We start from the raw sequence: 27336 nt of genomic DNA on the forward strand, positions 1-27336 counted from the left end.
TTGGAAGGATGACAGGCTCAGTCATCCAACCTGATGTTATTTAATAGCACGACAGGGGCTCCAACTCAATACCCTAAGATCTTAAGCCAGCCACCTTAACCATTGAGCAAACACCAAGCTTTAAATGGTATTTATAGATAGCAACTGACCGTCGGAAAAAATTGGACAGGAAATCCCCGTAAATACCATAAATATTATCTTACAGCTTGTATAACTATGTTCTGTGAAAGTTTCATTATTTAATTGGTTTTTAAATAACCTTGTGTGCACATATATCTCTACAATTGAATTCTCGCTTAAGCCTCCCAAAAAAGTCATGTACTCATTTTAATTTATGAAAAATGCAATTCCTGGAGTTTTAGTGGCATACACTACTCACAATAAGTTAGGGATATTGTGGGAGTGAGTTTATTTTTTATAGGGGTTAGGGGGGTTATGTTATTGAAATCAAGAATGCTGTGTTTTTTCACATCATTAATAACCATAAAATTAGGACCAACAACTTTTTTCAACATAATTAATACACAAAATCAACCACACCGAAGAACCTGCCAATATCCCTAACTTATTGTGAGTAGTGTACATACATACATACATATGTGGGTCGATGACCTCAAGGGAAGGAAGGAGAACAAGGAGTAGAGCAGCAATGTTTAATGAAATCGATTACAAACACACAATGTGGAGCAAGGCTCAAGAATGCACCGCCTGACACGCAGCAGGCATTTTCAAGACACTCGCTGCAAAATCAGCAAATAGGCATTTCATATATAGCAAAAATATCAGATAAGAGTCTGCGCTAAAGACAAAGGAAACCGGGCCGTAAAGACCCACCTACCATCGTCCCTTCCTGCAGAAGGCCAAACTTAGACTGAAAAGATGTAAGCATAGGATAGGGTGACCTTTTTTGGCTCTTTATCTAAACACATCAGACCCGAGCGCAGGCCGAAGGAAATATTCTCATAATACCTTCAATGGTTTTCTTGACACTAGGCATAATAGTAGATTAATGATTGAATACACATGCTGAATACATAACAATCAAAGGATATGTAATGTCTATATTTCTTTTCCAAGGTTGGTTACGTCCTTGATTTAGGAGACATACTGGAAACTACAAAGATATATAATTAATTATTCCCTTTGTGAAGAAGGCGTTTGGCAACATGTTTTTCCCTGTACGTGGGTTGTGAGCATTTTATCTTCTGTCTGGCACATACATTCAAGGACTTGTTTACTGGGCTAAGGATCCACAGGTTTTTCCTGTATCCTGCACCTCGAGCCTAGAAACCACATTTTGTCCTCCCGCCTCTGCAGCTGAGTTCAAATCAGTTTTCAGAAGCACAATATATAATTTCAGATGTTATGATCAATTGAGTCATGGGGTTTAAACCCTAATGGCTAACAGTTCCTCCCTTTGTCTTTACAAGACAACTCCTTGAAAAGACACCGTATACCCCAGTGGTCAGCATCCCAATCAGTCACATGCCAGGCGCGACAAAGCGTCACGCATGCTCAGAGAGAGATACCGGCCCTAACTGGCCGTCTAACATTCAACGCATAAATTGTTAGCCATAATTCGCGACGAAGGCGCCTGGTTAGGAGATAGCTGCCGCCCGGCCGGATTCCGAATCCACCCTCGACACGGCGTAGGTGCGACCCAGTTGCCAGCCAGATTAGGGGCCCTCCTTATGCAGGTGTGGTCCTCGCGAATCAGGGCAAACAATCGACGTCCAATGCCATCAAGCCTTGTACGTGTGATTGCTCTGTGGAAGAAAAGGAGGCACATTCATCAACATCAATCTCCATCTCCTCATAATCACAAATCTCCATCTCCACATAGTCTGTATCAACGTCAGTATTCAAGGTGTTGGGTGCCTTAAGCTGAGACGATCCCAAATTGCTTGTTACGGGTGGTGTAAGTGGTGGTGAAGGTGGTTCTCCCGGATATCCCGGATACATGTTTGCCATCCGCTCCTCACTACTGGCATAATAGCAATAGCTCTTAAAAGAACCTACACTTTCTAAATCACAGGTAAAATCATCCCAATCAAAATCATAATCATCATCAGAATCCCACGCATCAACAGGTTCATTGATTTCAAGCCAGGAATCATAGACCCCTAAAGCCACATCCTCTTGCCACGAAGCGTCGAGGCCATCAACACATTCGTCGGGGTCTGAGACGATAGAGTTGGCCGGTTCACCAATGGCCTTTGGATCCTTCCCATATAGTGAAAGTAACATCTCGGTGGTGGCGGTGGATGGAGTCCATCCTGTGAAACATTTTCTCACACAAATCATGATTAGGGATTTCATTATAACCACGGCGAGTACGATTCCCACGACTATGGCCAGGCCTGTCAATAGCCATTTTACAATGACCCCTGTCCATCCTCGGAACCAGGCTGCTATGCTGGACCATACATTATTGGCTTCTTCCCTTCCCTTTCGGCTATCCGTGAGATCCTGGGTCGCGGCCTTAAGCCGAATGATTGAGGCCTCTATTCCTTCCGAGTGATCGGGGATATATGTGCAGCATTTTCCATCGATTACCCCACATACTCCTCCCTTTTCTGCCAACAACATATCCAAAGCCACTCGATTCTGCATCACCATCGTTCGCATATGCACTAATTCGTCTTCCAATTGTAGTTCTGCGATTCGGGTTTCGTTTTCAATTCGTTCCATTACTAATGCGAGACTATCTATTTGCCAATCATTCATAGTCACTCCCGCCTGGGGAAAAAATGCTCCTAGTAGGACCTGCCACCAACGTCCGTCCAGTCTTACTGTTCCATCCGGGTTCCAAAGAGAGAATCGTTTCTTCCTCTCGTGGGTAGGGGTGTACCCTGTTTCATTAAAATGATCTACCAAATTTACCTTGGGAAAGATGGATCCCAGATAACAAGTCCCTCCCCACTGTTCGGGTAGGTATGGATATGCCTTATTTCCGCAAATAAACATCACTCCATGGGGTGGGATAAGGGCCGAGGCCATGCATTTACTAATTTCAACGCGGGTGGCGCTTGGTGCTCCCCAAGATATTGTTAGCTTGGTTACGTTATGCTGGGCCTGGTCATCTATGGTTATTACAAGGGGGCCTCCCTTTTGTCTCCCTCTGGCATCGGATGGCAGATTAGCGGATGGCAGGGTATGGGTGCATTCCGAGGTTCCCATCTGAACGTGTCCCTTTCCTATAAGACACACCCATCCTTTTTGCTCTGTCACCCAGACTGGGTCAGGTGGTTTGTCTAGCAAAGCCTGCTTAATGGGTGGGGTATATCGAAACTCCCGGGAACACACTGCTGGGGGTTTTGGGCCTATCAGCTCCAAGGTTGTGGTCAAACATGGGGTACGTAAGGGTCCTGAGCACATATCTCGTAGGGACAGGGGCAGCACTACCATTTCTATCCCTGTCGTACTGGTGTGAGGAAAATGCATACACACCCAACAACGTGATCGGTTTTGTACCTTCGCCATTGCACGGGTCACTGTCCAATACGTGTTTTCCTTTGGCTTTTTCTTGCTTTCGATCCGTGGGTGCGGAGTCAATATGTGTGAGATGCATGGTGGCCTGTAGGCATAGGGGGAGCTCTGTGAGGTCATGAATTCACATTGTAATAACAGGGTAGTGCCGCTGTTCAGTAATACATGCGTGGTTAAATTGTTCGAGTCCTTTCCCCATTTGTAACCTGCCCTGGCCATGTTTACTATTGGTGTGCCGCCTCTTCGTGGCGCTTGCTTTATACGACTGAGGGCAGCAAAACCTGTCTTCCTTCCATGTGAGTCTGTGTACAACGCCCTCCACATTATCTGTGTCCATACGTCTTCCTTTACGGGGCAGCAGGGTATATTTATCCTCTGACCCTAGATAACTCTCTGCCGGTGGACCTTAACGGTTTGGTCGCCATATGCATATGTCTCCGTGTCCGCCCATGCCCTCATGTCCCCCTACTTGAGGCGTGACACGGCAGGTGCAGTGCTGGCAAAGCGGTATATTAAACTAAGTGTGATCGCCACCCCTAACAGGCGGTGGTGCGGCATCCTCGATCTGTGGTGGTGCGTTTGTGGTGTCTGTGTTTGTGGGTATGGCCAACTTACAATGCGTGGCATGTACCCAGGACGACTTGCCCTCACAAAACACCGCTGTTGGTGTGGTCAGGAGAACTTGGAATGGCCCCGTCCACCTTGGTTCGAGCGCAGTCTTACGGGTGAAATGCTTCACCAGCACGTAATCTCCTGCCTCGAAGGTGTGGATAGGCTTGCTTGTTGGCTCCGGCAGGGCCTCCCGAACACGTTCATGTATGCTGCGCGCCACATGGGACAGACCTATGCAAAACTTTAAAAGCATGTCATCCATGATAGGTAATTCAAGTGCTGCCATATCCACTGGCGCTGATACCGGCAAACTCATGGGTCGACCCATCAATATCTCGTGCGGAGAGAGACCAGTGGTGCGCCCTGGAGTGGAGCGCACGCTCATTAACGCTAGCGGAAGGGCCTCCGGCCACTTGAGGCCTGTTTCGTCGCAAATCTTTGCCAACTTACCTTTCAGTGTGCCATTCGTTCGTTCTACAAGTCCCGCCGATTGTGGGTGGTAAACACAGTGGAACGACTGTATCACCCCCAAGGCCTTTAACACGGCTTTAATGACGTCCCCTGTGAAGTGCCCGCCCTGATCGGACGACACTTTCTGCGGGACTCCGAATCGACATATGAAGTGCCGCAAAAGGCACTTGGCCACCGTTATAGCGTCAGCCTTGACGCATGGGTAGGCCTCTACCCACTTGGTGAACATGTCCACCACTACCAATACATGCTTAAAGGACATACAAGGTGGTAAATTGAAAAAATCGAACTGGATATGACAGAACGGCCCGACCGGAGCCGGGTGGCCCGCGTTGTGGCAGCGCCTGGGGGGAGCCCCCCTATTGTGCCGTTGACATATAGCGCACGAGCGACAGACCATGGTAACCACAGCCGAAAGGCCTGGTGCTGCCCAGGTGGAAGTGACCTGCCTCATCACCCCCCTATGGCACACATGGCCATTTTGATGCGCCATGCGTGCCAACCATGGCAATAAAGCTCGCGGTGCCACGGGTTTGTCGTTAATCGTCCACATTTGTCCTTCCGCGGGGCGCTGAGCTCCCAATTTAATCCAATCTTAATGTTCTACGTTTGAGGCCGCGGCTTGTAATTGTATTACATCGAACTCTGTAGGTGCGGGTGTCGGAACGTCTACCTGGGCGGTCGCTTTAGCGCCCTGTTTGCGCATAATTACTGGCATATTATACCCAACCTGTTGATTTGCCGCTTGTCCTGCTGCTTCGTCGGCTCGGGCGTTTCCGCGGGCCACAGCGTCGTCTGTACGCTGGTGACCTCGACATTTAACTACAGCTATTTCACGTGGTAGCATAATACTATGAAGCAGATTTCGCACTAAGTCCCCATTTTTGATGAGTGCTCCCGCTGAAGTGAGGAACCCTCTCATTTTCCATATGGCCCCTTTGTCGTGGACCACTCCGTGTGCGTATGCCAAGTCAGTATAAATTGTTACTGCCTTTTCCTCGCTTACTTCGCACGCTCTCGTGAGTGCGTACAGTTCAGCTTGTTGTGCTGACCAGGTGGGCGGGAGGCGGCCGCTTTCGACCGTCTCTGTATCCGAGCATACTGCGTACCCAGATAACAGGGATCCGTCCCATGCCCGTTTGGCTGAACCATCGACGTAATAGGTGTGATCGGCTTCCTGTAGCGGAGTGTCCTGTAGGTCAGGCCTTACCGTCGATATTAACTGGACCACGTCCGTACAAACGTGCGGGACTCCCTCCTCCTTTGTTGGCAAAAGTGTCGCTGGGTTAAGAACGGTGCACCGCATCACCGTTACGTTAGGTGCCATAATTAATGCCGTTTCGTATTGCATCAGTCGAGTGGCTGTGAGGTGCTGTGTGTTTCGCTGTTGTAGTAGCGTATGAACGCAATGCGGTACCTGTAAAAGGACCGCATGTCCCATTACTATGTCGGCCGTCCGCTCAACTGCGTATCGGGCAGCCGCCACGGCTTGTAAGCACAGCGGAAAGCCTTGTTCTACCGCATCAAGCTTTTTGCTGAAATAGGCTACCGGACGTTCCTTATCTCCATGAGTCTGAGTTAACACGGATTGCGCGAATCCCCCTACTGCATGGGTGAAAAGTGTGAAGGCCTTTTTATAGTCGGGAAGGCCCAAGGTTGGGGCCGTTACCAGGGCTCGTTTGAGCCCTTCGTAGCAGCGTATTCGATTGTCAGTCCAGTTCACCATCCGTGGCTGGTCGTTTTTCGTCGCCTCATACAGAGGTTTTGCTAGTAACGCATAGTCAATTATCCATGTACGACAGTACCCTGCCATTCCCAAAAATCGCACCACCTCCCTTTGTGTACGAGGCAACGGGGTTTCCATGATGGCAGTGACCCGGCTCGCGTTGAGCTCACGTTTCCCATGCGAAATCGCGTGTCCCAAGTATGTAACTATCTCCCGCACAAATTGCAATTTCTCCCGGCCTACCTTGTGGCCTTTCTCGGCGAGCGCATTTAACAGCGCTAGTGAATCCGTCTCGCAGGCTGCCTTGGATGGAGAGCAGATTAATAAGTCGTCGATGTACTGCAACAGCACCGAGCCGCCTTCCAACTGGACATCCGCGAGATCGCGGTGCAGCGCCCGTGAAAACAAGGTGGGGCTATCTGCGAAACCCTGCGGAAGCACTGTCCAGGTGAATTATCGCCCCCTAAAGGTGAAAGCGAAGAGGTACTGGGACTCTGGAGCTATTGGCACTGAAAAGAAGGCGGAACACAAGTCTATGACTGTAAAATGTGTAGCCTCTGGCGGAATGGAAGTCATCAGAACTTCTGCATTTGGTACAACCGGATGAATACCCTGAATTATTTTGTTAATCTCCCGCAAATCCTGCACAAATCGCCACTTTCCTGTCATTGGTTTTGGCACTGGGAAAACTGGGGTGTAACATGGGCTGTTGGTTTTGATTATTATTCCCTGCTGCACGAGCGATTCTATCACCGGAAAAATGCCTGCGTCGGCCTCGTGCCGAAGTGGGTACTGCCGAATGTGTGGTAAAGGTAACCCCTCTTTAATTGGAATCACCAATGGGGGTGCATCCCTAATGCGCCCAACTTCATTCTCGTGTTGCGCCCATAGTGACGGGGTGACGGTGTCGAGCAACCCATCGGAGTCCCTTGGGGTTGTGGGGACCGCTCTAACCATGTGTGCCGCTTTGGGTGGTAGTTCCACCATCTGAAATCTAACTCGTCTGTCCTGAGGTGCCAAATTGATTATGAACCCTTCATTGTTGTCCAACACATGGACCGTTCGGTGTTCAACATCGTATCGACGCCTTACTGGCGTTTTCCGCAGACGGTCCATCATCCATCCAATGCTCTCGGGTGGCCATCCTCTGGCGGTGCTAAGGGTAACATGCGCTACCATCCCCTCGGGGTACTTAGCCTTCGATCTCTGGCGCGGCGACAAGGTTACCGCAATTCCAATTCCCTCTCGGCCAATCCATATGTGTGATAATTGAAGATCAGAGGTTTCCCCTAAGGCTGCCGCAACCATGTCTAAATAATAATCATCGCTCCCAGTCGCGTCATAACATGCGGTGCAGTGCGGCGGGTTGTATTTCAATTTTGTGGCTATGTGGTGTTCTTCTAGCCAATCGCGAATTTCTTGCGTCTGCGCGCCAATCGTGTCGATCACATGGGTCCATGTTGCTAGAGCCCCTTCCTCCAACCGCCACCAATACACGGTGGGGCTGGCTCGCTGTAATGCCATCATTAACAAATCGCGGTTGATTCTCCGACGTCGACGTATACACCTTCTTTGGTGCACGCAATGTTACAACCTAATCGACACAGCAAATCCTGTCCTAGTAAATTAGTTGGGGCAGTAGTGGTCATGAGAAATGCATGCTTAGCTTCTAGTGGTCCGAACATTACTCGGGCTTCTTTTGATATGGGGAGAGCTTCTAATTTTCCCGAAACGCCCTGGATTTGGACGCTCTTGTGTGTGGGTTTCAAGGTAGGTAGTTGTCCCTTATTGATAGAACTGCGAGTCGCACCAGTATCCACTAAGAACTCTAGTGGCTGTCCATTTACATCTAACGTCAAGGTCGGTTCCTCATCTGGGGTCATCGTTATCAATGGACATTCCTTTGGCGGCCCGCATTCGTCCCGTCAATAGGCATTTCCATATGACGGCCCTTGCTGTCCCTGGGGCCCTCGTGGTCCCCTTGGACAATTTGGACAATCCCGTCTCCAGTGGCCCATTTGCCCACATTCAAAGCATGCCCCTCTCCCTGGGGGTCCCTGTCCTGGAGCCCCCTGTTGGTTTTGTAGGTTTGGCCTTCGCCCCCCCTTGTAGGGAGGTGGGCGCCCTTGCCCTCCTCTCGGCATCTGTTGGCCTGGGGCACAAGGCCCGTATGGCATGCCCGAATTGGGGGAAACCCATGGGGTGGGGCCCATATTGGAGGGTCCCCATTGCGGTGCCCATCCTGGCATGGGTGTTTGTGGTGGCCAATAGGCCGGCGGGGGACCTAGCACAGAACATGGTGGAGCGGCTCATTGGGGTTGTTGGGGTTGTTGGGGTTGTCCCCACGTCTGATTCACTGGCCCACTAGGTCCTTGTGGTCCCTGGGGTACTTGCATCACAGCTGCCTGCAGTGCCGGACCGAGTGTCTCGTCATCACTTGACCCACTCTCACTGTCACTTCCCATTATTTCTGCCCCCTTTTGTTTCTTCTTCTTGCTCCCCATTGTTCTTGTTGCTTGTTGCTGGGCCAATTTTTCCCTTACCAACATCTGCAACATTTCGTCCTTAATTTCCTTCTTTTCCTCCGAGGCGGAGCCCGGACATTGTTCGAGTTTTGTACATAATTCATTGGTCCCCATTCCTTTCCAACCGAAAAGGACGGCGTGCACTTGTTTCTTCAGTACGGGCCGAAGCCCTTCTACTAGATAATTGTTCACCAGGGGAGCGGGTAGGTCCCCGATTTGGATTAACCCTAATCCGCCCCATCGAGCTATTGCTTTTTCTATTCTCTCTCGGTAATCGCCGATTGATTCTCCTGCCTTTTGCTTTATGTTGCCAATTTTTCCCCAATCTGGTCCTCCAGGTGGCGCTAGCGCCTGGCCAATGCTAGTCAGGAGAAGATTTTTCAAGTTGACCCACTCGGGTCCTCCCAGGGGTGGCACTCGAGCTATGGGGTCGTCTGCTGGCCATAATGAAAGAGTTTTGGCCTTCTCCCATACCCTTGGTGGTAAGACGGATGCTCCCAAATGACAAATATCTCTCCAATCCGGGGCATCATCTGTAACCCAATCGCGAAGCAAGTGTATTATCTCCATGGGTTGGTCGATTAACATTTCCTGAACCCTCCTTTGCATGGCCGTTAAATCAGATTCCTTCCAAGGCACCCGTACCCTCACTACCACGCCGTTTGCATTTAGTCCCGCACATCGCATGGGGAACACCCCCTTTATTTCTATCGCACGTTCCACTGGTGCCTGATACTCCACTAGTGAAGGGTATACTTTCTGACCTGGACCTATCGGGGGTGGAAACCCCGGGGTGTCGGTGCCACTATCTCCATCGTCCTCGACCTGAGGGGCTGATGGTTGTGGGGTCTTTTGAACTCTAGGGGGTCTCCCATTTGTTTCCCCTACAGCGCCCTGGTGTCGGGTACGTGCCTTAGATCCTGGGACTGGACCATGGGGGGGATAGGAAACAGGGATTTCATCTTCCTCATCCTGTTCCTCCTCATCAGAATTAATCCGGGCTACCATTAGCCTCTGGCTTGTCTGCGCTGCAAGCGCCTTCATCTGTTTATCCTGCTTCTTTCGACCCCGTTTTCGCTCATCCTGGTATTTCCCCAACTCTCCTCGCAAACTCGCTTGTCTGGAGGCTGCCTGTCTCTTCAAGGCCTCCACCTTCCACCAACTATAGACCTTCCATGAATCAGGTGGGAGACTCTTCTTCTTCTCTAGGGCATCTAAAGCCCCATATAGCACATCCAACTTGTCTATTGCAAATGACCCTTCCTCTGGCCAAGGCGTACTCAGACCCTTGGTCAATACAGCCCATGCTTTGCCCGGTTGCAAAGCAGCATACCCATGTTCTCTTTTCATGTGAAACGCTGGAGTGTTCTTCAAAGGCTCTCCCTCCTTTCCTACCTTATTACCCATCTTCCTACCTTCCTTGGGTTAATCCCTCCTGGTAGTCCCAAGATCGGGTCGCCCCCCGATCTCTAACCTTAAACACAGTTCTCACACCGGAGTAAACTTAACACCTATTATCTATCACCCACATAGGGGTCTACCTGCTTCCCACGCAGGGAGCTTACCTGAGGGGTATCCCTCCTTATCTCGGGCGCCCTGTATAATCGATTCGTTACCCACTACTGCTCTGGTTAAACGAAATATGGTTCGGAATACAAGCCAGGTAGTACAGCCGACAGAGGTCCACACATCCAAAGTAAGGTAGGAGGCTTTCAATTTCGATGTGCAAAGGCAGCTTACCCAAATTAGATGCCGGCCGGCAGGGCCTCCTTCCCGACCTGGAACGTGAGGGACCACCTCGTCTGCACACCTGGATGATCCCACTTCTGACACCAGGTTGTGGGTCGATGACCTCAAGGGAAGGAAGGAGAACAAGGAGTAGAGCAGCAATGTTTAATGAAATCGATTACAAACACACAATGTGGAGCAAGGCTCAAGAATGCACCGCCTGACACGCAGCAGGCATTTTCAAGACACTCGCTGCAAAATCAGCAAATAGGCATTTCATATATAGCAAAAATATCAGATAAGAGTCTGCGCTAAAGACAAAGGAAACCGGGCCGTAAAGACCCACCTACCATCGTCCCTACCTGCAGAAGGCCAAACTTAGACTGAAAAGATGTAAGCATAGGATAGGGTGACCTTTTTTGGCTCTTTATCTAAACACATCAGACCTGAGCGCAGGCCGAAGGAAATATTCTCATAATACCTTCAATGGTTTTCTTGACACTAGGCATAATAGTAGATTAATGATTGAATACACATGCTGAATACATAACAATCAAAGGATATGTAATGTCTATATTTCTTTTCCAAGGTTGGTTACGTCCTTGATTTAGGAGACATACTGGAAACTACAAAGATATATAATTAATTATTCCCTTTGTGAAGAAGGCGTTTGGCAACATGTTTTTCCCTGTACGTGGGTTGTGAGCATTTTATCTTCTGTCTGGCACATACATTCAAGGACTTGTTTACTGGGCTAAGGATCCACAGGTTTTTCCTGTATCCTGCACCTCGAGCCTAGAAACCACATTTTGTCCTCCCGCCTCTGCAGCTGAGTTCAAATCAGTTTTCAGAAGCACAATATATAATTTCAGATGTTATGATCAATTGAGTCATGGGGTTTAAACCCTAATGGCTAACACATACATACATACATACACGCGTCATCATAGCTCCATTATAGTATGATGATATTCCCCAAGTATCGAGTTCTCTCTTTTGAAATACAGTGTTTTGCCCACGCCAGGTCAATATTACTCGATGGCTTTTTCCGCCCTCTTTCAACCATGTGACAAGGCCATCTCGGTGTGTACGACTCATGAGCCTCGCTGACCAGGCGGGAAAGCACCACGAGGATGATGTAATCAGGAGACCTAAACGTAATCTTCCTCTACGTTCCTTGAGTGAAGACGAGTGCATGATGCGTGAGGCAGGTAAGGCTGATCTGCTATTTTATAAATATATATTTTTACATCTTGCTTGCATTTTGAGCTTATTTAGATCTCACATTTGTGTAAATCTGTACCTCTCCTCGATTGATCAGCTACACTTTATAACTAGCAGATATCAATACCAGTCAATGATTGGATGATGGGATGCACAAGGAACTCTAGCACACAAGGAGGCCATTTGACCCATGGCGCACCAAGCCTGTGCTACATTAACATCGCATTAATTTGATCGAGCACAGTTTATAAGCTTAAATTCACTGGGGGGTTGGGGTGGAGGAATAGGGATTAGAACAATGGGGCAGGCACAGACATCACGGGGTTGTTAAATGAATAAATAAATGTAGTAACTCCCCCGCCCTTCGAGCTAAATAAATCTGTATAAAGCGACACCAAGGTAAGCCCTTTGCTGTTTCAAACCCTACGTGGGTTCCTCTACAGCTGCAGAAACTCACTAGTAATGCATGCCCCCCTCAGCTGCCAGATCGGGTACCAGTTTAATCACTTGGTGTGTCATCAGCATCAGCTAACAGAGTGCAAAGTGACACACGTGTGTTGTATTAGCACCATACAATGAGAATCCATTACCTAATATAAAGTTTTGCTAAAAGTAAATTTAATGATGCGCTTTTAAAACTTTACTCCTTTAAAAAAAAACTCCACTGCCAGTTACAAAATGGAATAAATTTAAATCCTTCCTCAAATGCTTTTGTTTCCTTTAGTATTTTTTTTTCCTTTTGACAGTTGCACGTTTTGCTCAGGAGAAGATTGCACCTCTCGTCTCTGAAATGGACCGGAAATCGGAAATGCATCCATCTGTTATCAAAGGGCTTTTTGAAAATGGAGTAAGTGTCAAATGTTGTGGAACAGATGGAGCATTTGTGATGAGAAGATAAACAAGAGAAAGACGCTCGTTTTTATTTGTATCGTTATCAAAGCACATGAGAAGAGTGTAGCACAGTGATGCCGTTTGTAAGGATATCTCTGCAGTAAGACATCACACATTATAACAGCTAGCATCTCCTGAGTTTTTTATTTTTTTATTTTTTTTTTGAGTGCTTCTTCGCCATTGAGAGATGGGGCAAAAATATATATATAGCATGATATTTCAAAAAGGTGTGGACGGATTCGGACAAAATTTGGTCGAGAGGTTGGGTATGTGACAAGGACGAAATGTTTAGGTTTTGGTGAAGATCCGGATCTGAGAATTTTAAAACGATTCTTCACCATTGGGTAATAAACCAATGGTTTAAACCAAATAAATCATGGTAATAAACTAAAAATAATGATAGGCTTATAAACGATGTAAACAAAACACCTTTAGAGGCCATTTTCCCCCGCATAGCAGGGGTTGGCCTTTTTTTTGGGCACCATGGTCCCCTTTTTGAAGCAATGTTTTATGGCCGGATGCCCTTCCTGCCGCCAACCCTGTAGTCGCCTCTTGCGACACACAGGGAATTACCAGTGAACTGGTACTCAATTTGCCGACCTCGGAAGGATGACAGGCTGAGTCAACCCCCCTGGCGTTAATTCAGCGATCGACCGAGATTTCCAAGGAAATGTTGAGTTGGATCTTGGAGACGGCGTGAAGCTGGAAGGTGTGAAAACATTTTGCTACCCAGGAGACATGCTGAATGGAGAAGGTGGATCAGACTCGGCAACGGTTGCAAGAGTGAGATGTGCATGGAAGAAGTTTCGGGAACTGAGTGGCGTGCTGATGAGGAGGGGAGTGTTGTTGAAGCTGAAGGGAAAGGTGTATGCTGCATGTGTGAGAAGTGTTATTATTTATGGGAGCGAGACATGGGTAATGAACGTAGTGCAGCAACGAAGGCTGGAAAGGGTGGAAATGCAAATGGTTCGGTGGATGTGCGGAGTATTGTTGAGAGAGAGGAAGACAAATGATGAATTGCGAAAGATGATGGGAATAGAGCCTGTGATTGATGCTGTGAAGAGGAACAGGTTGAGATGGTTTGGTCATGTGTTGAGGAAGGATGAAAGTGACGGGTTGAGAAGATTGATGGAAATGAATGTAGAAGGAAGTAGAGGACGGGGAAGACCGAGAAAGACTTGGCTGAAGATGGTGGAAGAAGAAATGCGGGCAAGGGGGTTAACAAGGGGAGATGCAGAAAATAGGGCAAAATGGAGAAGATTGTCATGGTTAGCAAGGCTAACCCCCGCTCTAGCAGGGAAAATGGCCTTAAAATGCATGTTGTTGTTGTTGTTGTATATATATGTGGTCACGGGAAAAAGTAAGTACACCCCATGTAAAGTTTTGACTTTTTCAACATATTTCAACATACAGCTATTTGATCTTAATTTCAACAATATTGACAGATAAAGGTGATATAATATAACAAATATCATGAAACATTTACATTTTGTAGTCCATTGTATCTATCTATAATTCCAGTAATCTCTGTGTGTATGTTTGTATGTTTGTATGTTTGTATGTTTGTATGTCTGTATGTCTGTGACCGCTGTTTCTCGACAACCACAGGTCCGATATACTTGAAACTTGCCAGGTATATTGCTGGGGACCCGAGGATGTGCCTTTTCAAGGTTTCATATTAATCGGAGAAGTAGTTACCGAGCTATGTCCAAAAAACGATTCAACCAATCAGAGAGCAGCGAGCTATCACGTGTGCCGAACGTGGCGAACAGACTCTGCCTCGGACGGCACATTTGAGAGCGTATTCATTAATTTCACGTTGGAAAACTATGTTGCCGTTAAACTATGTTTTAAAACTAATTAAAACTAATTTGCGATTCATCGTAACTGCGATTTGCGACCTTCCGGACAGTGAAGACTGCACTTCCGGCAGCCAATCACAGAACGCGTTGTTGCGTAGGCGTGGCCGATGTGAGAGCGAGCCGAGCCGAGCGCGTGCGCCATTACGGTTCGTAATTCGATTTCTTCCGGAGAAAATAATAATTTCTCGATTTCTTATGCGCATTATTTCTCCCAATTCAGTCAGAGCGAAGGGCGGAAGCGAAGAGCGTTGTTTTTTTTGTTTACGGGCGTACGGGCGGGGTAGAGCGTACGGGTAGCGTTTTTTTTTTTTTTTGGCAAGGAACGGGCACCCACGTACGGGCATGCCCTAGTCTATCTATAATTCCAGTAATCTCTGTGTGTGTGTTTGTTTGTGTGTATGTCTGTGTGTCTGTGACCGCTGTTTCTCGACAACCACGGGTCCGATATACTTGAAACTTGCCAGGTATATTGCTGGGGACCTGAGGATGTGCCTTTTCAAGGTTTCATATTAATCGGAGAAGTAGTTACCGAGCTATGTCCAAAAAACGATTCAACCAATCAGAGAGCAGCGAGCTATCACGTGTGCCGAACGTGCCGAACAGACTCTGCCTCGGACGGCACATTTGAGAGCGTATTCATTTATTTCACGTTGGCAAACTATGTTGGCGTTAAACTATGTTTTAAAACTAATTAAAACTAATTTGCGATTCATCGTAACTGCGATATGCGACCTTCCGGACAGTCAAATGAGGACGTCACTTCCGGACTTACGGATAGTCATAGTGACGACGTACTGATGCTGAACGTGGCGAGCAGACGCTGTAAGGTACGATCGATTGTAGTACACGTTTATAATAACTCTGCCGATACAGGCCCGATTAACTGCAGCGCCATCCGAGCTGCGGCGTCGGGATGATACATTCATTGTACGGTCACATCACGCACTTACGGGCACGCCCATGGGCCCATGGGCACGCCCATGCATGCATGGGCGAAGACATTTTTTTTTTTTTTTTTTGGCAAGGAACGGGCACCCACGTACGGGCACGTCCTAGGCGAATGGACCAAACCATTTCATGTAAATAGAGGGGGGGGGGGGGGATATAATTTTAGATATATATATAGTACGGGCATGCCCTAGTAATTTAAATAAACATAAATGCAAATTTCGCATGTGGAAAAAGTAAGTACACCCTTGGCTTTAATAGGTGGTATTGCCCCCTTTGGCAGAAACAACCTGAAGTGGGCGTTTCTTATAAGTGTCTACCAGTCTCTGACATCGACTGGGAGAAATTTTTGCCCACTCCTCCATGCAGAGTTCTTTCAGCTGTGTGATGTTTGAGGGGTTTCTTGCATGCACAGCTCGTTTCAAATCCCCCCACAACATCTCGATGGGATTTAGATCCGGGCTTTGACTTGGCCATTCCAGAACCCTCCATTTCTTTATTTTCAGCCATTCCTTGGTGGGTTTACTGGTATGTTTAGGGTCATTGTCATGTTGCAAGGTCCACCTTCGGTTGAGCTTCAACTTTCCGACAGATGGCTTCACATTATCCTCAAGCACCCTCTGGTACAATGAAGAATTCATGGTGGATTCTATGATGGTGAGCTGCCCAGGCCCTGATGGAGCAAAGCTGCCGCAAACCATAATATTTCCCCCACCATGCTTTACAGTTGGTATCAGGATCTTGTGGTCAAATGCTGTCTTTGGTTTTCGCCAAACATGTCTTCTGGTACTGTGGCCAAATAGCTCTACCTTTGACTCATCTGTCCAGAGCACATTGTTCCAGAAGTGCTGGTCTTTGCCTCGGTGTTCATTGGCAAACTTTAGTCTTTCCCTGATGTTCTTTCTGGACAGCAAAGGTTTCCTCCTGGCACACCTCCCATGTAGATCAAATTTGTGCAGCTTCTTTCTAATGGTAGACTCATGCACTTTGACATCAACAGTGGCAAGAGCTACCTGTACGTCCCGTGATGACATTCTGGGGTTCTTAGAGACTTCTTTCAGCATCTTGCGGTCTGCTCTCGGGCTGAACTTGCTGTGGCGGCCTGGCCTGAACAAGTTGGCAGTTGTTTGGAATCTTCTCCACTTGTAGATGATCTTCCGGACAGTCGAATGATTGATTTCAAATTGTTTGGAGATCTTTTTAAATCCCTTCCCAAACTCGTAGGCATCTTTAACTTCTTTCTGAAGGCCTCAGAGAGGTCTTTTGATCTAGGCATGGTGACGCCGCACACTTCAACAACACAGAGCAAACCAAACGAAATGTCAGGTTTAAATAAGACAGGTTCCTCCAAGATCTTCTCTAACGATGTTCCAATCATTTGCACCTGAGCTGATGCACCTGATTCTAATTTTAGGTATTTGAAGTTGTGATAAATGTAGGGGTGTACTTACTTTTTCCACATGCGAAATTTGCATTTATGTTTATTTAAATTATACAATGGACTACAAAATGTAAATGTTTCATGATATTTGTTATATTATATCACCTTTATCTGTCATTATTGTTGAAATGAAGATCAAATAGCTGTATGTTGAAATATGTTGAAAAAGTCAAAACTTTACATGGGGTGTACTTACTTTTTCACGTAACTGTATGTGAAGTTTTTAATCCCCACCCAACCCTTGTTCCACAATTCTGTCTCTTCCCAACCTTCATCACCACACTTTCTCTCTCCTCTTCCCAAGCTTTCCTACGCTCCTTTATCTCACCTATTATGTACCTTTGTATTGCTTTCTCAATTTTCATCTCCTGTGTCCATTGTGAAAATATGGCTCCTAAACCTTTTAAACATTCAGTATATGGCACCTTTTAAACTTTTAAACCTCAGATCTCGCGAGATCACGGCGAGGTCACATCTTTTCGAAGCTGTTCCATGCGCTCACGCTTTCGAAGCTAAGTAATCTTTCACAATTGTGTTTTTGTCGAGACTGTATCTATCTTTCGGTGTGTGTACCTATGGCGTATCTTTACGAAAATCTTCGGTGCTAATTTTTCGTACATGTATACACAATCGTCGGTTAATGCGTATCGAGTATTGTGAGGCCTAGTACTCGTAGGCTTAGGCTACCGTACCGTCTCCGACCTTGTGGTTTTGTTTTTCTCTCAGCGGTTCGTCGAATGCGCTGCAATTATTTTCGTTCTCTGTTTCGTCCCAGTCGTTCACCCCATACCTCCTTGTTTAATATCTCTACTCAAAAAAAAAAAAACCCAAAAAAATATTTCCTACTCAGGTCTTATTCGTTTATTTGTTGTTCTTACTTGTTCGTTCGTTCTTCGTTCACGTTGTTCGCGATCACGCGATCACGTGGTTAGAAATGTATAATCTCTCCCCTGAACAACTATTTTCTCTCATATATTATAACACCTTTTTCTTCTTCTCCTACAAAAGGATGCTTTCATCTTGCTCACCAAATCTATTCATTCCAAAAAAAAAAAATAACACCATCTCTTACAATTCCTCTTTTCTACATTCCCTAAACTCTCCAGAACTCCACCCCTCCTTCAGCTTCCTCAAACGTATTTTTGACTCGAAGGTCTCAAACTCATTTTGCAAAAAATGTTCGTTTCCCATGAATCGTACACTTTTCAAAATCCAATCTCACCCCTCCCCTCCAAATCTTCCCCATCCCCCCTTCCCTCCAAAACTTCCCCATCACCCCTCCCCTCCAAAGCTTCCCCATCACCCCTCCCCTTCAAATCCTCCCCATCACCCATCCCTTTCAAATCTCCCCCCTTGCCCCTTCCCTCCCCTCCCTCCTAAACTCCCCCCACACCCCTCCCCTCTGAGACTCCCCTCGCTCCTCCCCTCCTAGACTCCCCTCTCACCCCTCCTCCTCAAAGCATCCTCCCTGCTTCTTCCCCCTTCCAACTTTCACCTTCATCTCCCCCAACCTTCTGCCTCGCTCTTCCCCCTCCTCAAATAACACCTCACTGTGCCTCACCCAATCTCCATCAAACCTTTTGTCCGCCCCATTCTTCCCTTTCTCCAAGCTATTCTGAAATCTCTGACACACCTTCAACAGCTCTCCCTACCTCTTCCTCCTCTTCCACATCTTACCCTACCCCTCCCCCCCACCCCCCCTGTTCTGTTCCCGATGCTCCCCCTTCCTCTTCATTAACGGTATGGACCTCAAACATCCGGGGCCTTCGCTCAAACTTGACTGATCTCTCCATACAGGTTGCTTCTGACAAACCAGATGTGATCTGCTTAACAGAAACTTTCCTCCTTCATGATGTCTCTGATGCCTTGGTATCTCTCCCAGGTTACTCCCTCCTCCGGTATGATAGACCTGAGCCTCGTCCTGGAGGTGGGGTTGCTATCTTTATAAAAAACTCTCTTCCTCACTCGCCCTCCACTGCCCTCTCTCCACCTCACCCCCAGGAATACCTTTGGCTACGGCTTCCCCTTCGCTCCTACCTTTTGTTCATATGTGTGTTGTACCGTCCACCAAACAGTGATGACTCCATCTACATCTCGCTGTCTGATAATATGGACCAACTTCTATCTACCCATCCCAACTCTCTCTTCCTCATATGTGGTGATTTCAATTGTCACCATGCCAGTTGGCTGGGTGTGGGTACCTCTCTCACCAGCCATGGCTCTTCAGCAAAGGACTTTTGCGACTCACTGGGACTGACACAATCTGTCAATTTCCCGACCCGGATCTCAGTCAACGGAGCATCTTCTCTTCTGGACTTGGTTATGACTAACTTCCCTGAAAATGTCTGCTGCTCTTCTTCTGCTCCAATCGGCTCATCTGATCATGTGCTTGTCAAAGTGGACATCTCTCTGACCATTCTCAGAGAGCCTCCTCAGCGTCGACGAGTCTGGCATTTCACTCAGGCCAACTGGCACGGTCTTCAAGCAGCCATCAATCATCTGGACTGGTCTCCCATCTCTACCGCCTCTGACATCCTCATCCTGGGAATTCTTTCAAAGTAAATTGCTCTCTCTCATGCACAGATTTATCCCATCTCGTCTTCAGTTGTCATACCCTTCCTCCCGTCCATGGTACACGGAATCTTGTGGTGAGGCTGTTGCCCTGAACCAACTTGCTTTCGTCTCCTGGAAAGCAAATCTAACGGAAGGAAATCTCATTTCCTTTCACAAAGCCCAAAACAAGTGTGTGTCCACCCTCAGGAGAGCCAGGAAACAATATCTCACCGTTCTCAAGACCGAACTCTCTTATCTGTCTCCCTCTTCCAAATCCTGGTGGCGTCTTGTCAAATCTGTTTCTGGTGTTTGTTCCCCCTCCATCCCCTCCCTCACCTCAAACGGCTTAACGGCTGACTCCGCACTTGAAAAAGCTGAATGCCTCAACTCTGTGTTTGCCTCTAAATCTTGTCTCCCAAACCCATCCCTCTCTGTACCCACCGTACCCAGTCGTACCCAGCTGCTCCTGGACTCTGTGTCCTTTCCTCCTGACAAGGTGGAAAAGTTTCTGTCAACCCTCGACTCTGATTCTGCAACTGGTCCTGACGGCATCAGCCCACGGGTCTCCTCACTCTCTGCAGACCTGGACAAAATCACAGACTGGGCAAACAAATGGAACATGTCTTTCAATCCTGATAAATCTCACACTCTTACGATGTCTCTCCGAAAAGACCGACTGGACAACCCTCCCATCCACTTTCTGAATAATCCTCTCCAAGAAGTTCTGTCACTCAAGCTTTTGGGTCTCACTATTTGTCATGACGTTTCCTGGGAAAACCACATTTCAAATCTGGCCTCCAAAGCCAGTCGCCGACTGGGCATCCTGCGTCATGCGAAGTCCTTCCTTGGCACACCTGAGCTCCTCACCACATACAAGGCTTTCATCCGCAGCTCTATGGAATACTGCTCTCCCCTCTGGTCTGGTGCTCCTGCCTCACACCTGGCTCGTCTTCACGCTGTTGAAACCAAAGCGTTCAGAATCATTGGAATGTCCCGCGATGAAGCTAACTCCAAGGGCCTTTCACTCACTCACCGCAGGCAGGTTGGTGGTCTTTCCGTCTTCTCCCGACTCCTCTCTGGCCTTGCCCCCCCAGCTCTCTCTGGGCTGTCCCCCAAATATTCCTACAGGTCGCACAAGATCTGCCTGCAACCCTGTTATGGTTAAACTGCCAAAATCAAGACTTTCTGCTCACCTTCACTCCTTCAATCCTCATTTCACCCACCTCTGGAACAAACTCCCTCACTCTCTTCAATCCCACTCCACCCTCCAGGTCTTTAAAACAGCTGTTCACCACCATCTCTTATCCTCCCCCATCCAAAACCTTGATCTTTTCTACCCCCGCTAATTTCGGTCCCCTTGTGTTTTATACCTCTCCCCCCCTCCCCCTTCCCACGCCTCCTCCCCCCAAGCCCTCTCCCTCCCACACTTCTCCCTGCTCTCAAATGTTGTGGTTGTGTGCTTCCCCTTCTCTCCCCATCTTGTCTTCTGCTCCCTCTTTTTGTATATTTTGTTTGTCTGGTTGATTCGTTTGTGAAATAAATGTTAGCTCTTCCACGAGCCTCGATTCAGTATACACACACAAAAAAAAAAAAAAAAAAAAAAAAAAAAAAACATTTTTGTGAGGTAATCATCATCATCCCCTTTTCTCTGCAACAGCTTATGGGTGTGGAGATTCCTGAAGCATATGGTGGAGCAGACTCGAGCTTCTTCTGTTCAGTGCTCGTGGTGGAGGAGTTGGCGAAAGTGGATCCTGCAGTTGCGGTCATGTGTGACATCCAGAACACTCTGATCAATGCCCTCCTGCAGAAATTGGGAACTCTGAGCCAGCAGCAGATGTACTTACCTCGACTGGCACAGGATACTGTGAGAAGCTGCTTTGCCCACATTTAATGACCCATACACAGAGGAGGATGGAAAATTAGAGGCTTTATCAATTTGTGAGCACCTTTAAGAAGACATCACATTTTCCAAGATGCTTATTCGCAGCTATGTCACGTGTGGTTATAACATCGTTCTTGAATAACGTTTCCTCATGATACTTGTCCGTTTCCGATTTGTTAGCTACCCTAAACTGTGGCTCCATTCTGCTTAAACAGGTTGGTTCCTTCTGCCTATCTGAAGTGGAATCTGGAAGCGATGCATTTGCCCTGAAGACTAAAGCAGAGAAGTGTGGAGATCATTTCATTCTCAATGGCTCCAAGATGTGGATAAGTAACGCGGAGCAGGCCGGGCTTTTTGTTGTCATGGCCAATGCTGACCCAGCTAAGGTGAAGTGCAAGTCATGATGGTTTTGCTTATTTTGATTAATTGTTTTTACAGATTTTACAGTTACAGAATTTTGATTAATAACTTTGATTAATCGGTCATGTTTATGTGAATGAACATGCATTGTTTCGTCCAAATCTGTCCATTACCTTTTGAGATTTCCTGCTCACAGATAACCAGATAGGGGTGAAAGCATAACTTCCATCCACCTTTGGTGGCGAAGGTAACAAAATATTCAACTTTTGGTTTCCATTAAGTTATTTGATTCTTTTCTCACTTATTAGTCCCCTACCTAGAGGGTTCTATAGGTTTGCTCTCCGTTTTTCTGGCCATCTCACCTGTGGTTTTGTAGACTCCCGCCCTTCCCTCCATACCCTTTAACATATTAAATTTAAACTTGGTACATGGCTTTACTGTGATAAGTTACAGAACATGTTCGAGTTTCAGGTGTTTCCCCAATCTTTCACGGAGTTATGCCCTTTTTGAACTTGGAAAATATCTCATATTTTACACGGATCAGTTTTCAGTGGCCCTGACTCCACCCGACTGCTTTACACCCGTTGGCCTGACTCCACCCCAAATGAAGCAGCACAGATCAGCAGGCCTTAGGCCTGGATGTTAGTCCATGGCCCAGTGCAATTGCAATTATCCCTGGTATATAACCATGATATATTATATATGTCCATACACCGTACGCATGTTTTTGCTTCATGGATGTACATCGGGTTATTGTTTTTAACTCAACTGGACTAACTCAAAGTTAGGGTAGCTAACAAAGTTTAACTCAAAGTAAGATATTTTAAACAACAATAATATACCTTGTTAACTCAACTTGACTACCGTCCAGTTGAGTTCATCACATACTGAACCCTCCGGCGTCTGGCGTCCGTCGTCTGTCTTTTCGACGTTAACACTCCAGCGTCCACAAATATCAACCGATTCTGATCAAACTTGACATGCAGCATCCTTACCCCAAGGACCAGGTTGCTATTACATTTCAGCCCTATCCGTTGAGAAATGGAGGACTTAGGCGACCATTTTGTTTTTGGTCATGAAAACGATGTTAACACTCTAGCGTCCACAAATATTAACAGATTTTGATCAAACTTAGAATATTTAACCCTTACCACACAAGGTAGGTTGCTGTTGCATTCCAACCCGATCCGTCACAAAATGGCCGCCATAGGCCGCCATGTTGTTTTCAGCTCCGAAACAACGTTAAGACTTTAACGTCCACAAATATTTATGAATTTTGATCAAACTTGGTGTGTGAGACTCTTACCACACAAGGATACAAGGACCTTAAAATTATTACACAAGGTTGTTGTCTTTTCATTTAAGTCAAATCTAGTACAGACAACTGACCTACTTTAAAGTTGTCCAGTCAGTTCAGTTGAGTTCTCCTTCCCTGGAAGCTCCAGTTATTATTTTTGGTGCCAAATGCGGCATTACACCCGACCCACATAAAGGGATGTTTTTACTGATATTGAACTGAAACCTGATAGGGGACATGTATTGCAAAGCAATTCTCCCTCTTGCTTAACTTGTTAAAGACTTGGTGAAGACACGTGATTGAGTGGATTGAGAACTCTAAATGTAATAACATTTGTTTGACATGGTTTGATGTGATGCAGGGCTACAAAGGAATTACATGCTTCATTGTAGAAAGGGAATCTGAGGGATTGGTGATTGGGAAGAAAGAAGAAAAATTGGGGATCAAAGCATCTTCCACGTGTCCAGTACACTTTGACAACGTGAAGGTGCTGCCTTGGTGATTGTTTGATCCAACTGCTAGCCACTTGTTTGCTCGTGTTATAACTTGTCAGATTGACTTGTAGGTTCTGTCTTCATTTAATTGCTGGAACTGTTTTGCTGCAAAAAACGTGTTCAGCATTGTCCTAAACCTTTGTAATATTTATAAATAAAATGCCATTCTTTTGTCCAATATGTTTCTCAGAGATTTTTGCACAATGGCAAAACTTATGGAAACCAATTTTGAAGGTGCAATATGAAAATGGAGGTTGGCGTGAAGTATGGAATAGGAATTTGTGTGAAGCTTTGCCTTGGATCTGACAGGATACCAAAGAAGGAGCGCAAAACCTAGCTTTCAGCTGTCTTGTCTTTGTTTGCTTATTGGCCTGACTATAAGCTGTCTGGGTGTCTCTTCCCGGACTATTAACTGCCTGGGTGCCTCTTCTGGGACTATAAGCTTGTCTGGGTGTCTCTTCTGGGACTCTAAGCTGTCTGGGTGTCTCTTCTGGGACTATAAGCTGTATGGGTGTCTCTTCTGGGACGATAAGCTGTCTGGGTGTCTCTTCTGGGACTATAAGCTGTCTGGCTGTCTCTTATGGGACTATAAGCTGTCTCGGTGTCTCTTCTTGGACTATAAGCTGTCTGGGAGTCTCTTCTGGGACTATAAACTATCTGGGTGTCCCTTCTGGGACTATAAACTATCTGGGTGTCTCTTCTTGGACTATAAGTTGTCTGGGTGTCCCTTCTGGGACGATAAGACTATAAACTATCTGGGTGTCTCTTCTTGGACTACAAGCTGTCTGCGTTCTCTTCTGCGACTATAAGCTGTCTGGGTGTCTCTTCTGGGACTATAAACTATCTGGGTGTTCCTTCTGGGACCATAAGCTGTCTGGGTGTCTCTTCTGGGACGATAAGCTGTGTGGGTGTCTCTTCTGGGACAATAAACTATCTGAGTGTTCCTTCTGGGACCATAAACTATCTGGGTGTCTCTTCTGCGACTATAAACTATCTGGGTGTTCCTTCTGGGACCATAACCTGTCTGGTTGTCCCTTCTGCTATTTTAGATGGCGAATATTGTAGATCCCACAGGCTCGTGAAGATTAGGTGAGTTATTGCTGACACCTGGAACAAAATTCCAAATTCCTGCCCACTTTCATTCAAACGTCATGCCTGGCTAGCTAGTTCTTGGAATACTCAGGACAAATTTTCCCTGGAACCACCGAATATAAGAAAGAAAGTGAGAATCATTGCGGTTGTTAATGAAATATCAGTGGTTGTTCCTCCATGAGCCCGAGCCACAAAATAATCTTCTTAATAGACACCTAAAACAAATCTAGTCAATGCTCGATTGCACTATTGGCAGTTTGTATTTATTATTTCTTACATTCCTGTGCAGGTACCAGCTAGCCATGTCCTGGGAGAGATTGGTCAAGGGTACAAGTATGCCATCTCCATGCTCAATGAAGGCCGTATTGGAATCGCTGCTCAGGTATGTGAGATACATTTGCATCACTTCTAAAAAAAATTATTGGAAATAATAAAAAAATTAACATTTTGCTTACTCTAACCACATTTTATTTTACACCGAGATACTTCATAAAATATTACTATTTTTATGGGCAAGGGTGTAGTACCTAATTTAAGGCTTTTTTGTATATGTAGTTGAGGCTTGTGGAATATCTAGTACTAGTATACTGAATGGAACAGGGCACAACAGGACAAAATAAACAGCAAAATAAACATTCCGCCCTTTTAAGCCGCTTGTGCGGAGTGGACACTCAGGGATCAAAGTTTAAGAGAGGCGTAGTTTACGGGAGCAAAAGTCGGATCCCGCTCTTTGACCCTCAACAGTGGGCCTACATTGGTGCATTCCCAAGGCACCACCTCCCTCTGCTGTCAATCAACTTGCGCTGGAAACGTCCCATTCACAACGTTCACTTCCTCCATACACGACGCTGTCGTTCTTCCTAACGAATTTTTCCGCCAAGCGCATTTGAACAGTGTTACGGATTCGTCACTTCTGTTGTTGTGGGTTTCATCCACTGTAAACATTTTTGATTCCATGTACTATTATTGTTGTCGTTTAAGGGAAATAGATATTACTATTTTCCAAAAGGTAAAAATGTTAAAGTTTTAAATGAAACCGGAACCGAACGATGATGAAGAGGAAGAGGAAAAAGAAGGCGGAGCGAGTGAGTCGGACAAGAAGCACAGCTGCTTCTTGGTCTGGAGCAAACGTTGACGAATGGAGGTCACTAGCGAACTTTCAGGTTTCCCGGGAAAGGGATTCTTGTGACAGAGTTGTTATCGCTGTGACAGATCAACCTGCGTGCCAGGTTTTTGGCGGTTGATTCCGAGGAAAATCATCGTCGTGCCGTTACGCCTCGAGAACGGGTCGTCGGCCATTTTGACTCATGCGCTTTGTGCGTCGCACAAGGTTTCTTTGCTTCACTTCAGCCATTTTCACCGCATTCAGACGTTTATCTGGTGTGTGTGTAACGTGGATTTTGAAGGTAAATCTGCGGGTCACCGATTTGGAGCCGTGAAACATCCATACCCGAGGTGTGATTTCTCAGTCGCCTGGAGGGCGCCTTTGGATTTCCCCGTCGCCTTGAGGGCACCTTTGCGCAGCTTTGGCCGCGTGGCTGTGGCTGTGGCTGTCATCCGAACGGGATTCTGGTCTCGATTAGACATCGTTCTGACGATCGCTGGAGCGGACCGACTTTGGCTTGATGCCGGAATACGACTTTGGCTGGATGCCGGGATACGACTTTGGCTTGATGCGGGAATAGAGACATTGGGAATCTTCTTCTTTTCGCTCACTTGGAGCACAGTGAGTTATATTGTACGAACCTGATGGTACCATCATAGGAATGATATAATATTTGTTGTACAATTGATTACTATTGTTTTTGTGTTGTTATTCTTGTGTGATCTTAATACAATATTTGTTGGTTGGTAACAATTGGTGTGGCTTTACCATTGATCTTTGACATACAGAATAGCACATTTTTCTGCCGTGACTCCTCTCGGGGCTCGGAGGTACACCGTGACCAGGGGGTTTGGGGAGGGGCATGTAACAACAGGAAGAAGGTTCTTGCTCTGTTTCCCTTCGGAATTGTGGTTTGTGTGAGGTGCGGTGGTTATGAACGTGAGTGCTTGTGGTGCATTAAGGTGGTTACGGTGCGTTGGATTCAACAGCGTATAAAATGTGCTTGGAGAGAGAGAAACCGAATTGATCCTGTGTCTAAACATGCAATGGCAACCACCGTATAGGATCATGAATCGTGGGTTATTGAGGGAAGACCAGGAAGCAGATTGAGGAGGATTATCGTGTGGGGCATAGGAAGAACATAGAGTTGGAGGAAGAAGACCTACCTTCAGCCGATGCAACGCATATGTCCAGTTTCCCTGAATATAATTATTTGACTCAAACACATCACACATATCTTATCAAACACATTAGTGATATTTTAAAATATTGACACCGCAATAGATCATACTGCCTGGGAATAAAACCAACATGTTGTGTGTGTTAAACAATAGCAGGAAATATCGTCCTGCAAAAAATTTACCATATTTCCAGAGGGTATTAGCTGGCTGTTTTTGAGAGTTTGAGTTGAGTATCATCATCGACATCCTGTTTTTGAGTTGTTAAGAGCATATTTGTCGGGCTTTAATTTTCAGTTGATGTATTTTGATGTGAAATTTATGATATAATGCTTGGTGTTGTGAAAAGTTGTTGCGAGAATGCTCGGACTAGCCTAAACAAACCACACACCTATTTAACCACATATATTTGAAGAAGACCACCTGCATATATTGTATATATTGCAGAATTTGTGCGA

At 46.4% G+C, this 27336-nt stretch overlaps 1 protein-coding gene across 2 annotated transcripts in view; it reads left to right on the plus strand.

Moving 5' to 3' along the window:
• ACADSB (acyl-CoA dehydrogenase short/branched chain) overlaps nt 1-27336 on the plus strand; it is a 96832-nt gene that overhangs the window by 37865 nt on the left and 31631 nt on the right. For both annotated transcript variants that reach the window (XM_068111213.2, XM_068111212.2), the window contains exons 2-7: nt 11576-11762; nt 12522-12622; nt 21128-21334; nt 21568-21738; nt 23371-23496; nt 24885-24977. In XM_068111213.2, coding sequence (XP_067967314.2) covers nt 11648-11762; nt 12522-12622; nt 21128-21334; nt 21568-21738; nt 23371-23496; nt 24885-24977 — 813 coding nt within the window. In that variant the 5' untranslated portion in view covers nt 11576-11647. The remainder of the gene's footprint in view (nt 1-11575; nt 11763-12521; nt 12623-21127; nt 21335-21567; nt 21739-23370; nt 23497-24884; nt 24978-27336) is intronic.

This window comes from Myxine glutinosa, chromosome 3 (assembly GCF_964187855.1).
Source record: "Myxine glutinosa chromosome 3, kmMyxGlut1.1, whole genome shotgun sequence".
Classification (NCBI taxonomy): domain Eukaryota; kingdom Metazoa; phylum Chordata; class Myxini; order Myxiniformes; family Myxinidae; genus Myxine; species Myxine glutinosa.